Source organism: Nothoprocta perdicaria, unplaced genomic scaffold (assembly GCF_003342845.1).
Source record: "Nothoprocta perdicaria isolate Ctin4 unplaced genomic scaffold, notPer1 scaffold_28, whole genome shotgun sequence".
Classification (NCBI taxonomy): domain Eukaryota; kingdom Metazoa; phylum Chordata; class Aves; order Tinamiformes; family Tinamidae; genus Nothoprocta; species Nothoprocta perdicaria.
In genome coordinates this window covers 1,291,883-1,306,482 of record NW_020455510.1, presented here as the reverse complement: position 1 = coordinate 1,306,482, position 14,600 = coordinate 1,291,883, and the positions used below count along the sequence as shown (strand labels likewise).

Here is a 14,600-nt window from a genome sequence, read left to right as displayed (position 1 = left end):
GGTGCTGTCTGTGCAATATATGTAAACTGCTAAAGCAGACAACCACCACCACCAAAAAAGAAAGACTTCATAAGCTTCTCGTTCAAATCAGACCATGTATTGGGCACTAAAGTGTATGTATTCATATTTTCATATTTGGACATATGAGCTATTTGGGCATAGCCTTTTAGATACTGGACACTGTTACAGTCTTTTCTAAATCACAGTTCCGTGTTAAAAAAAAAAAAATTCTTTTCCCATTATCAGTATATTCATTCATCTGTTAAATTCATTATTTCCAGGAAAATTCATGGAAAAAAGAAATCCCAAGCCATCTGGTGCTAGTAGTGGGCAAAGCATGTGAAGGCATTACTTAGGTTGTAATACTTTTATGTATTCAGGACAATATTTGTGGGTTCTGCTATACAGATCTTGGCCAAAAAGAAACCCAAGGAAATGCATTAGCAGTGAGATCAGTTTGCTTGGGAAGATGCTGAGGGCCACTCAGTGTCAATTAAGAACAATCTGGAGAGGCAGTTTCCTTAAATGCTGCCTGACTCAGCTTGCAAAATGTAGTCCATAACCAAATGGCAGAATTTCACAAGTGGCTACATCAAAAACTTTCTCCMTCAGACACAAATCACTTTCATTTCCCATGTAAATTTTTTTTCCAAAACTGAAATACATGGATCTCTTTTTTTTCTTCATATTTAGGAAAGCATGAGATTCTGCTGTTCTTGTCTCCTCTTCCTGCAAATGAAACCATCTCCTTCTTATTCGTGAGTTGTGGATCATTCTCATTCAAGTATTGCACATTAGTTCTTCTAGCTGTGTGGATGTCTGGGAATGCTTTCTATATTGCTGCTAAAATAAGTTCTCTTCTTGGCTTCTTTTGAGAGCATGCATTGATTTGCTCTGAGCAATGCCCTAATGATGCAAGATGAAGCAAATTAATGGGAGAGGGAGGGAAATAGTCTTTCTTCTCCCCTCCCCCCCCCCAATCAGTTTCAAACTGACAGAAAAGTGAAAAGATGTAATACAGAAGGATCTATTACTTCAGTAACTGGGAATTCAAGGACCTTTCTTTACATGTTCTATGTGATCCTAAAATCATACAAACATACGCTTTCTATTTTGCAGTAGCTTTTGTGACAATARCCTCAAGAATTCCAATCTTACTAAATCTACTTCCTCCAGAGTGCAAGTTACTGCAAAATAGTTTAGAAATAAGGCTAAATAATAACCCTCTAATACATTCAGCAATCCAGAACTTTCAGGAATATGCAGAGCTGTATGTTGCTAAAACCATGAAATGTACTTGCTGACCCCTATTATTGCTAGAGGTTTGTGGTGGCCTGAGGTAAAAGAAGTCCTTTCAGTTGCTTTTAATGAGTTAGCCTCACAGCTTAATGGGAGAATGCCGTGTTACCCTGGATTGAAGAGTCCTGAATTTCCCTAATTTTTCTAAATAACTGTTTCTCTCTAGATTCCAGCCTATGGAGAAGTGCATGTAAGGAATAGGATAAATATGGCCGTTAAGGGTGAGAACCACTTAGATTCCCTTCAGTTACCTGTTCAGCGGTAAGTGTAACTTACAGACTCCCTTGAAGATCAGAATATGATTTAAAAACTCGTTATAAACTTCTTTTTAAGTAATGTTCATACAAACTGTTAAGAATATGGAAGTCTGGGATTTGTTTGTCAAGGCATTTGTAAATTTGTATACTTAGAGCCTGATCAGTCATGATAATGAGAGTGCAATCACCATTTTAAATAGACAAACATGTTTGCAATAGAGATGTGATTGTGTTTACTGGATCAGTGATTCAGCGAGATGAAAATTCCCGGAATTTCTGTTATTCCATGAAGACTGCTGAGAACTATGATGAAAAAATTTCTTTATCCTGATTGCTACACCTGAAAATGTCGATCATGAAGAGGTAGTAGCATGATCTCTCCAGTTGTTGATGCTGGAGAGCCTACTAATTAATAAATTATTAGAATCTGACTGACTGTTCCTTGTTATCCAGATTATCATCTATAGTATAGATTGACCACTGACATAATGTAGCTTTCATGAAGAGAGACAAATAAATAAAATTAGCTTCCACATTCTTGTTGAGCTAGAGTGGTGTGTGACATGACTGTTTGGAGGAACGAAATCAGAAACAAAAGTGATTTAAACTTCATTAAACATCATTTGCATACTCATTTTTTCCTTCAGACCAGATTATGAATTTTTACTGTAACAACACCTTCCTGATGCTCTATTTTAAGCTGTGAAGAGGGTGGTTTTTTTTTTTCCCCTCACAAAAAAACACAACAGGAATTTGGCGTTTTCTCTATCTTCCCTATCTGACTCTTCAAATGCTTTTGGCTTTTATCTGGACTTGACTCTTTTATCTGGACTCTTTTATCTGGAAAAGATATTGCCTTCGGTCTGCCAGGCCTTTGGTAATTGGTGCTGTTCCCTCCATTTTAGCTGAAAATTGCCTTAGTATTTGGTGACTATTGAGCCATGGAATACCGCCTCAGATGTGTGCAGCAATGAAGACAGACTATTGACTTTGCTGTAGAAATGCCTAGGCTAGCCCAAAGACCAGACAAATTGCCAGAATCTCAGGTTAATTGCTCAGTGAAAACTAATGACTTCCAGCAGCTGAGTCTTGGATCAAAAGTCAAAGAACTTAATCAAAGCTAACTGCTGTGCCAAGAGCTCAGCTTGCAAAAAAGGTTAATAAAGTTTGTTATTGTAGTAGAAAACTGATTGCAAACAGTGATGTTAACTAAGGCAATAGGTCCTGTAGATGAAAAGGACTTTTCTGGGTTGCTGATAGCAAGTTTAGGTTGCAAATGCATAAAAGAGGATATTACCTGTAGATTCCATATGCTGATAAGGTAAAAAATACAGCATAGGAGTAATGTACGTGACACTCAAAGGTAGAGTAATACAGACCTGCAAAGCACAGAAGTTGCAGTTGCAAGGGGTTTCTGGGAAAAACAAAAAACTGCTTGCAGGTATAGCCTACTCTGTTTAGGCAAACAGGCTCTGCAATGTTATCCAAAACATTGCTGCAACATAGCATCTTATCACAGGAAGTGATTTATATCAGTCATATAAGAAATTCTGTATCGTGGCAAACTGCTTTGCCCACGCAGGCAATTTTATGGAGTGCCATTAGTTGCTTTGAAGTGAAAAGGTATTGTGGCCGTATGAGGAATTTGGAACTGGGACCATAAGCTGTGCAGGCTGAGTTGTTGTTTACGTTGTTTTGTCTTCTCTCTGGTTTTGTGGGAAATCACAGCTTGTGTAGCAGTAGTCCCTAGAGTATTGAATCAATGTGCTGGTGGCTTTCAAATGTACTGTCATACCTACCATGTCTGACATCTGGACTGTAATAGATACACTATTTAAACACAAAGTATCCTGAGGAAAAACAAAATTATTGTTACAGAAACTTTATTTCCCATTTCACTGAATTAGGGGCCTGAAAACAGTGATAAAACAGGAGGGGGAAAAAAGGGAAATTGATTTTAATCTTCATAGAATCATAGAATGCCGAAGGTTGGAAGGGACATCAGAGGTCATCGAGTCCAACCCCYCTGCTCACGCAGGGTCACCTAGAGCACGTGGCACAGGGCTGCATCCAAGCGGGTTTTAAAGATCTCCAAAGAAGGAGACTCCACAACCTCTYTGGGCAACCTGTTCCAGTGCTTTGTCACCCTCACAGTGAAGAAATGCTTCCTTAAGTTCCTGTGGAACTTCCGATGCTTCAGTTTGAAGCCATTTCCTCTAGTCCTATCACTGTCCACCACTGAAAAGAGGCCGCCCCCTCCTCCTCACTGCCTCCCTTGAGGTATTTRTACACGCTGATCAGGTCCCCCCTCAGCCTCCTCTTCTCCAGGCTGAACAGACCCAGCTCTCTCAGCCTTTGCTCATATGACAGATGTTCCAGGCCTCTGATCATCCTGGTAGCCCAGCGCTGGACTCTCTCCAGCAGCTCCACATCCCTCTTGTACTGGGGAGCCCAGAACTGGACACAGGACTCCAGATGTGGCCTCACCAGGGCTGAGTAGAGGGGGATGATCGCTTCCCTCGACCTGCTGGAGATGCTTTTCTTAACGCACCCCAGGATCCCGTTGGCCTTCTTGGCCACCAGGGCACACTGCTGTCTCATGGTCAACTTGTCGTCCACCATGACGCCCGGGTCCCTCTCTGCGGGACTGCTCTCCAGCAGGTCCACCCCTAATCTGTACTGGTGTCCAGGGTTATTCCTCCCCAAGTGCAGGACCCTGCACTTGCCCCTGTTGAACCTCATGAGGTTTCTCGCCGCCCAGTCCTCCAGTCTGTCGAGGTCCCTCTGGATGGCAGCACAGCCCTCAGGGCTATCAGCTACTCCTCCCAGTTTGGTATCATTAGCAAACTTGCTGAGGGAGCACTCCAGCCCTTCATCCAGGTYGTTAATGAATAAGTTGAACAGGACTGGACCGAGAACTGACCCCTGGGGGACACTGCTAACTACATGTCTCCAACGACTCCGTGCCACTGACTACCCACTCTCTGCGCCCTGCCATCGAGCCAATTCCTAATCCACCTCACCGCCCACTCATCTATTCCACACCTTTGGAGCTTGCCCAGGAGGATGCTGTGAGGGACAGTGTCAAAAGCCTTGCTCAAGTCCAGATCTTCTATCTTTTAAAGAATTCAATTAATCTCCAAAACTTAGGTAAAGCACTTTATATGATCATAAAAAATATTCATTTCAAGCATATGTTGCCATCAGTAATGACAAGTTTACTATAGCATATTAAATGGGCGTATTTTCCTTAGAGATACATATAGTCTCATTCTTTAGTAGAGCTGTTTTAGTGTGACTTCTAAAAAATGACCCTTTTCTTGCATCTTTCTATTTGAATTATTTTTTTTCTTTGTGTTTCCAGGAAATACTTCTAGGTGAGGGGGCTAAGATAAAAAGTCTTTTTCTCTCCCCTCTTTTCCTCCTGCACAACAGAAGTTATCAGCCTTTTGTGATTACTTCAGGCTAAAGCTTGACATAACCAGATTTTTCCTGTTAGTCATGATTTCTTGTACTTTGTACATTGGATAATAAATTAAGCTTAGAGTCAGGAGCACTGAATTTGAAGCCATTCAGCTAAATAAAACAGAAGAAATAGAAGACTGGTTTTGTTTTTCAGATTAAATATTCAGTTTACGATTAAAATTGTGAGACGCTCTTGGAAAACAAAAAGGTAAGGGAATCCTCCCATTACCTCCAGAATCCTCAGATTACCTCCTGATCTTCAGAAATGCAGTGATGCAACACTGSTAGATACAAGGATGTTCAAATTGTGTATTGTTTGTTTAATAGAGATTGTAATTTCAATTTATGTACAGTCAAAGGGCAGTGTTTATTTTTTTTAATGATTTTTTTCTTTCTTCTGTTGAAGCTAAGGCTTTGAGTATTAGTACCTAGAAGATAAACCCATTCGATATCTCTCTCTGTCTTGGTGCTAATACTATTATGTTGTTTGCTGGTGGAAGTTTCCATAGAATCTCAAAGCACCAAGTCGCCAGCATCGAAATTATCTGAGAGTTGAGGTGAAAATATTTATCACTGTTTCAGATGRAGGAGGTGAGGCAGAGAAAGTAGGCAAACCTTTGAAATATAAGTAGTTTCAACCAAGTCCTTTGACTGTAGCATTTCACCTTCCTTGTTTTGATCCCTGAAGTTGGAAAAGTTTGCCATTAGTGACCTCTGTGGTAGAATCAAAAATAGAATCAGACTTTCTTTTCTCCCAGTGTGTTGGAGAAAAGTGTTTGGAGAAAAGGCGTTCCTCCTTTTGTTATTTTCTTCCTTTTTCTTTTAAGATAAAAATCTGAGCCCTGTGAAAGAACAGTATGAGCAAGGTCACTACTGCATGCATATTTACAACTTTGCATTGCTCTTTAAAATGTATTGTGCATCAGCCGTTTCTCTAGTAATTCTATAGAGAATTTGYTTGGGTATCCTGATATATAAATTAAGATCTACATGCTGTCTTTCACAGGGAGATGCAATGGAAACCCTTGTTAACCTATCTTCACAAGTTGCTATATTAATTATGTTTATATATCAGTCAGTATATTATGACCTTCTCTGCCTTGTTAATCCTGACACTATGCATGTGGCATCCTGTTACACTGTTACRGGTTGATAATGTTGAACACTGCCTAACAGCTGCTTTAAATAAATGTGAAAAGTGCTTTTTTTGTTCAAAAGAAAAGACTTGTTCCTTTCATGCAACATGTTTTACCAACRTTTTTACAATGTTGTTGCCTAGCAAGGTAGTTCACTGAACTTTTTTCCAACACTGTCTGTAACAGAGGATGATGAATTATCTCCTGTAACTTGTCATTTTTGAGGTRTTTTTCACCCGGTGTGATTTTAAAAATAACTGTCTTTGCTTAAGGATATTTTAATGGTTGTACTATGGCTTGTCATACTTGCTTCTCAGCTATTTGTTGGAAATACTTATACCATATTGTGTTAAATACAATATTTATCACTTTAGTTCACATTTCCTGGGAATGTCTTCCTTACTTAATTGCCTCCTCTCAATTTGGTTCATTGCTGCCTAGGGATGGTGGGAGGATCATGTAATCAGTTGTTCAGTAACCTGTAATGAGCAAATTTAAGAAAGCTTGCAGAACAATGATACAACCTCATAAATGGTTTTTTGCTTTTTTCCTTTCTTGACAAATAGTATAGCAGTCTTTAGAAATGTGATAGTCTGACCCCATTTCTAGCCTCATTAAATTTGCTGGTGTCTGTTAGTGGTTGGATTTCTGAGTGCATATTAACCCTGAGGGATTTGGAGTGATGGTGAGAGATGCATAGAGAAGTTAAATATTAAGCTGAAATATAACTGTTAGCAGTGCCAGTTGATTTTGTTCTTTATAGATTTTTTTATGGAATGTAATTATGATGTGTATGTTTTGTGTGAGGATATGCACCTAAAGGATTACAGATAACTTGTGTGGTTTGTTTATTTTTAGGAAGCCTSTTTATATTGTTGGAAGTGTGGACTTTGTTTCATTTACTTCATTATTTCATTTGTTACTATCCTCCGGTGAATAGTTGCAATAGAAATAAGGAGAATGTGCAAATGATTAAGTATATAGTCTGCTCAATTAAGGTTGATGGAACTTCTTTTTATCTTTTACCTTCTGTCTTCACTATCACCAAGGCTAAGCTGAAATGGAGGTTAGGCAGATAGGAACAACCAAGGAAAGCTGAGAAAATGCAGAGGGAAAAGTAGGAAGACTAGTAAAAGGTAGCTAACTAGATCAGAGTTATTCAGTGGATGCTGATGAATTGTTGAAAGCCTTTCGGGAAGTGCTGGATAGGTTTTTTGTTTGTTTGTTTTTTTTTGTTTTTTTTGTTTAAACATATTTGCTGTGCACAGGTTTAATAAATGTTTTATTTTGGAGTTGGTGTGCATATATCTACTTTGTTTTTTAGAATTAATTATGTAGATTTATTTTCAAATACATGATGCAGGGAGTGCATTACTTTGCTCCAGCAATGAAGATTTGATGCTCATTTCCTGTCTTACATCAAATGCAAGTTTGTCTTTCTATTTGTAGTTTAAAAATAGGTAAAGTGAAAGGTAAGGGACTTTGTGATTATGAACAGTTACTTGTTTCTACCTAGTCATGAAGCAAATATTCAGTGTGATAGTCCATCAAACTTTTGTTCTGATTTAATATTCTGCACAAAGTGTGTTGTGGAGGGGGGAATTGAATATAACTTCTAATGATGTCTTTTTCTTCCTAACACTCAGGGCCAGACTGGGGAGTCTCTGTACTGACAATGAATGGCGGAGTCCTTGGCAAGCCTTTCCTTAGAGTGCAAATGTCGTAGGGCCAGATGGTCCCAACACAACAAATTTTTACTTTCTTTGTACCATAGCTAAGAGGGTTTGGAAAAGCAGACAGGATGTTAGCTTTCTTAAGGCTTTTTTTYCTTTTTTTCTTTTTTTTTAGTTGTGTCATTAACATTGAAGGTAGATTTATATCATGTTCACTGAGAGTTTTTTTGTGAAGAGAATCATTATTTGTGGAGTACGAAATTACTTCTTCAATGGCTGTGATATCCCCTTTGAGATTTGAATAAATCATAGTATCAAGGAATAGTTCAGATTGGAAGTAATGTGAAATACAGTCTGATCTCCTGCTTGCAGCAGGCTATCTTTCTCTGTCTCTTCTAAAATGTTGACACCTTTTGATATTTATAGGATGTTTTTGGTAAACATTGATTTTTGACAGACTATATGTTAGCCAATTCTCTTTTGGGTCAAATGTGGAAAGAAAAAGCAAAGCATAGAAAAATTAAATAGAAAAATTAAATAAAAATTAAACTGCTTTCTGATTCCAGTAAAGATATCTATGTTTTTCTGATTTGTAAGGCTTGTGAAGTAAAGGAGCYGTATTTCTCTGCAGTCCGGTTGCTGCAACAGGTGTGAATTCAGGACCAGTCACTTCAGTGAGCGAGATGAAGAATAGATTTTCCTAACAGAATTATATGACAGTGATGGAAAAGTAAAATTTCCCCAGTATTTTTTCGATTTAAAAGGCAAATACCACTTGCAGAACAAATTGACCTAAATACAATTGCTAAGGCTAAAATTTGTTCAGTGAACTATAAAATCTTAAATGCTGACTGTCAAGGTTTAAGTGACGTCACTTTGCACATGGCTTAATATTACAATTATTTAGCGGCAGAGCCGGAAGTCCTTTATCCTCAGACTTGCAGATTTCATGTCATAATGCTTAACTTCTGCTGTTTAACTTTTTCTTACAGTCCAGTGCCCCCAGTGGAGGTCAGAAAGGAGAAATGCAGCAGGCAGTAGACTGTAATAAACCCTGTTTTGGCATTCTTTTGACAGAAACTTGTCCTAATGGTTGAGACACAAAGGTGATTTCCTTTCCTCATGAACTTAAAAGTTTCCTTAAATCTGTCAGAAGTGCCAGTGGCACAGCCCGGGTGTGGAGGTCAACTGACTGTGATTATTCTGTGAGAGTGACCTGGGAAATTATTAGAAGCAGCAGTCCTGGTTTGGCCGTGCAGTCTAACCCTACGTTGCTCTTGGCTAAAGTACCAGAAATGACCTGGAAAGAAATCCGTGTGCTGCTGCCAAGGAAAATAAGAGATTTGGTCCCCAACGATTTGTTCTGCTCCAGAGTATTCGGATCACACTGAATGTTCTCTGTGATACAACTGTCAGGTGAGAGGATGACCTCAATAATATTGAAAAAGTAGCTTTTTCTTGGTGTTATGCCGTCAGATATGGAGAGAGAGTCCAACTGAGTGAACTGCTATGCAGTTGTAATGCTATGGAAGAGTAAGAAAGGTTGCATTTCTGCACTGTGTGCTTTGAATGTGGCATTGTTTTGTTATATTGCAGGTTTCTTCAAATACAAGTCCCCCAGGAAGTGCTCAGTCTGAGCATTTTAGAGTATGTAAATTGACATCTAGATCTCTTGTTGATCTTGTAACGTAGAAATTTCGATTTGGACTTTTAACTCATGTTGTTGAGACATATGAAGCAAATGTAGTGGGCCCCACTTGTGAATTGCTCCAGCTCCTTGATTTTGGGTGGTGTGAATCAGCTGCTAGGACTGTAAGTGCAGTGCAGCATCTCAGAGTAGCTGTGCCATCAGACTGCAAGTGAGGGAAGTTTGTAGGCACACAGGACCGCCATTATGTGTGCTATAAGGTCTCTTGTAATAGGGTCACAAGCTAGGGAAAACTAAGGTTTTGTCTGCAGTAGGGTCAGAACTGCACTGCATTTTCATCCACTCTTATCYTTTGCCATTGCCAAATAGGATGAATCAGGATCCATGTTTCACAGGTGAAAAGCTGGAGTCATAAAGCTTTATTACTGTCTTTATGGTAGACAACAGTTCAGGCCATTTCTGCTATTATCTTTGTGAACTTTCCAGYATGTACAAATGGTACTACTCACTGCTTACAAATGAAATTTGAGGGTGATCATGAGAGAGAAAGGAAGGGAAGATCTTTGGACAGTTCTGACAGTCTTTTCAAATAAATAAGGCTTGAGAGGGTTTCAGTCTCTACTTTGTAATTTGAAAGTATGTAAGGATGTATAAGATATATGACTGTTCATATTACTGTAGCGCAGGAAGCTTGTTCATGCTATTTTAGCAGATCTATGCAGGAGTTTGTTTTCACAGCAACTTGCTAAGCTGCGTATGTAAGAAATAGAAGGGCTCCATATTGTCCTGAGACTTAATTGCCTGTCTTTTCTGCTTTTATCTTTTATAACCTTTTTTCCCCGGTATAATTTTGAGTGATAATTCTCCAAGATTATCATTTCTTTTGTACATAACTGACTGTCCCCAAGGTCCCAAGGAATGGCTTTGTCTCACTGCACCTTCCATATAGTAGAAGGGTGGAGCCACCCTTTATATTTTACATAAGCTTCTCAACTGATTACCTGTTTCATGCTCTAAGGAATTGTCCTTGCCAAAAAAATGAATGCCTAGATGTTAAATCATGAAAGATTAAACTGTTAAGCTGAGTCATGCGTATGATTTCTGCATGATGTTTATTAAATCCTATCTGTTTGTTAAAGATATGTCAAGTTTACCTATATTTGAACCTATATATAGCCTCCACTCAGACTTTCGCTGAGTGTAAGAACACTCAGAATAGGTCCTTAAGTCATTTGTAACCAGGAGAGGTGAGATAGTTATGTTTCGTATCTCAAAGAGCTTTAACAGTGAAAACAGCTCATTATCATCAGAGGTCTGTATACATCCTTGCAGCTTGTTAGAACAAGTTTTCCTACTTCAAGCAGATAAATGTGGTAGAGATTAGTTATTTTGAGTACAGAGAAGACATGTTCGGATTTCAGACATTCTTTTATGTCTGAAACGATCTAACTTTTTGCTAATAGGCAGCAGTGTACTTTGCTGTAACACCATAACATTAATTCGGTGTCTGTGAGGCAGTGGTACCCAGATTACAGTCACCGTGAGGCATCTGTGAAAGGGATAGGCAGGTGGTACGTTGACTCACGTACTGGTGAAGAGGCTGTTAAAGAGTATGCTGGCTAATAATAGTGTGACCAAGAGATTATTTAGCATGGTCTAAAAAATTCCTTTGAGAACCTCTATTTTGTAGTCTTGTCAAGAAAAAATGACTGTAGAACAGTTGAATTAATCTTCTAAGCAGGGTTAAGGTGATTATTGCACAACACCTGGGTAAGAGATTTGAACAAATACTTACCTTAAACTGAATAAAATGAAGGAAAGTTACAATGTATTGTGAATGTTTATCAGATTTCTGCATTTGTTTTTCTCAGAGTTCAAGTTGTACAGTAAATTAACAGGATTCTGTATAGATAGACTGTATATAGACTGTATACAATAGACTGTATAGTACAGTCTAATGATGAATTTCATTAAGCTTCGGGGGAGAAAGGAAGTTAAAAGGAAGAAAAAGAAGGTTAAAAATTCCATCTCTCTTCAGTTAGAGATGGACTCAAAATGTACAGCTTTAATCCTGTTTCATACATTCTCAAATTGGGGATTTGGGAGCATTGTTTGCTTCATGCCAGAAGTAGGTGTCAGGATGAAAGCCAGAATCTGAATTACTCAGCCTTTTGCTTGCAGTCAGTGATATGGAGTGTTGACTTTGCCAGCCTGATTTTGTATGAGTGGCAGTTATAGAAAAACACATCCTACTTGAGAACTGATGGACTTTTTGGAGAAACTATTGAGCAAATACTGTGAGAAAAGCCTTCATGGAGTGATGAAAATCATGTAATCATGTAAATGATGAATTTATTAAGGCACTCAGGAAAACAGTGGAATGTAGGTAATCATACAGAGAGCTGGACCTACTTGCATTTACTTCTCTATGAAATGAAGTCATTTTATATTCTGCTTATATGGTAGTGACATCAAAGACTATTAATCAGGCACTTCACAAATACATAGTGAGTTTTTTTTCTTTCTTGCAAGCACTTTACTCATAATAAGGAGATACTGACAAAGGAAAAGTAAAAAGAAGTATCCAGTTAAAAGACATTTGATTTTTTGTGCATCAGATGTGTATTTTGCATTTGTGAAATTTCATACTAATTTAAATGAAACAAATTTCTTTAGTGAAAACTGGTAAATAAAACAGATTTGATACTATGGAACATTTCCTTGCTTTCAGTTCTGATACTTTTCTCATCTAATTTGCTTGCTCCACTGTTGAGGTATCATAAAGCCTTACAATAGGACAAAAACCTAATTCCACTTACCCTTTAATTGTTTTTAATGCAAACTGCTGCAATCACATAAAATACTCATTTGTATTTGATGCCAGAGACCARTTTGTTGAATCTGGCCTGGGATATGTTATTGCAAAACAGTGGTATTCACTACATTTTCTTCTCTTGTTAGCCATTTTCCAGTTTCTTTCATGGCCAATAAAAATTTATTAATGATAAATAATTAAGAAGAGATAATTGGCATATTTATATGCAGTAATATCAAAAGATTTTTTTCTGGAAAACATGGTGGTTCTGGTTTTAATGCACTACAGATTGTGGGGCCTGCAAACTGTTATGAATCATAACTCATTTTTGCCAGAAATTTGCTGAGAGTGACCCAGACCCTGCTCTGTCTAAATGAAGAGGAATAAGTAGATAGGCTTTTCATTCTGGGAGGGAGAGGAGGGAGTGGGGAGGAAGTGGATTTTTTTTGGCTCTTGTCTACTCATCCTTTGTAAGCTCTGACTCCTTGTGAAAGCCCCCGTGCTCTGTCCTCTGTGATGCCTAATGCTTTTCATCCTCTCCCTTCTGTGAAGGTGGAGATTGACACCTGTGCTGAGGTACTCTTGTCAGCAAGATTTGTTCTCTGCTTGTTCCTTTTCTGAATCTGAGATTAGCAGAGCTAATCAGCAGTAAGGTGAAAAGTCCTTACTAACGAACTATATCCAAGGAATGAACAATCTGTGAGACTCAACCTGTTCATCTTTACTTTCACCAGGAAACCAGACTGTGGTTGTTTCCTCACCTCACTCTTTCCTTGCTGAGCATTGTGAGGAACCCTCTAGAACATATTTTTTTAAGTCCTAGATTTCAGTTGTTTTGGATTTTGTATTTTAATGAGACTGTTCTAGCTCAGACATTCTTCAGACTTTAACTCTTTTCCCATGCTCAATTGCCACCTTCTGGTAGTAAAAATAACTGCCTCTCCTATTGCCATTTGGCTCCAGAACTCCTCTTAAGATTGCTTTGAAAAACTTAGAGATTTTGCCTGTCTATTTTGTGCATGATAATGATCTGGAAGCTGCAACCGGGATCAGAACTCTGTGCCCAACACTCAGYGCAAAAGTATCAAAGTGTCTTTTCTTTCATAGGATAAATGAACAGTAGTTGGTCTGGCAGGAGAAGATGATGGAAAGAGGTGGCAGAACTTGCCAGGAGAGCAGGGAGAGAAGAGAACAAGGAGTAGAGGCCACTGTTTACAGTTCTTCCTGAAGTAGTGTATCTACTTGATCTGTCTGCTGATCTGTATACTTACTGTGCCTGGAGAGGCACATAAGTGTACAAGTCTGGCTGTGTACAGCAAAGGGAATGAAAATATGCCCTGATGTGGCTTACTAGATCTTACTAGGAGTGGGGAGTCTCTCTTTGGCAGAATTGGATACATGAGGGGGGGGGGGGGGGGGGGGGGGGAGTAGCAGTATCAGCAGGAGGGAAATGGAAGAAAAATTAGAATTTTAAAATGCATTCAGAAGACAGGACTGAAATGGTCTTTGTGAATATATTGTAATCGGAAACTCTGGGAGGAAGATAAGGTGTGCAGAAGGGGAAATACCACATGCACACAGAGTTGTTTTCTTTACTGTGCCTTTACAGTGAGCATAAGGTAGAGCCTAGGAGGAGAGACTAGTCCAGCAGATCTATATTTATTAAACAGCTATTGAGGAAATAATTAGACTGTTTGGGCTTCTTCCAGTGAGACTTTTTTCAGGAAAGCACATCATTTATTAACATCATATCCATTCAATAACCATATAGATTGAAAGAGAAAGTAACAAATGCTTACTTTATGTATTTAAAAAAAAAGTTGGTCCTAAACACAGCGTTGAGGTTGTGCTTCTACTGAAGACAGATACAACTTTCAGTAAAGACAGGAACATTAACCATCTAGTCTTGACTCCATGTCAGACACTTGGAAATAAAAATAAGTATGTCTGAAGAGGAAAGAACTCAGTCCACTGAAAGCAGGAGGGTGACTGTTGTAGGGTGTGGTAACTCACAAAACCTGACATTAAATAGRGAGAGGGTGGGTAAGAGCTAACTGGAAGTGAAATGGGGGAGAGAAATTAAAAATTATAGGAGAGACTAGCTAAAGATTTGGATGTGGTTGTAAGAAGGATGCCAAAGCTTGAACTTGCCAAAAATAGATTGTGTTAGATTAACCTATTACTGTTCTCTGGTGATGTAACTGTATTTTATTTTTTTCCCCCCTTTAGTGAAGGAAGTTGAGTAGCTATGTGTACTTGATGTTTATTAGTAAAGATAGATGAAATATAGAAACGGTGAAATAGGGA

General features: G+C 38.6%; 1 protein-coding gene across 1 annotated transcript in view; it reads left to right on the top strand.

Annotated features, from left to right (window-relative positions):
• Nucleotides 1-1,291: 1,291 nt before the first annotated feature.
• INSC (INSC, spindle orientation adaptor protein) overlaps nucleotides 1,292-14,600 on the top strand; it is a 77,231-nt gene continuing 63,922 nt past the window's right edge. Inside the window, 3 exon segments of the mRNA XM_026041091.1 lie at nucleotides 1,292-1,322; nucleotides 1,466-1,488; nucleotides 1,490-1,560. Of these exon segments, the coding sequence (XP_025896876.1) occupies nucleotides 1,292-1,322; nucleotides 1,466-1,488; nucleotides 1,490-1,560 (125 nt within the window).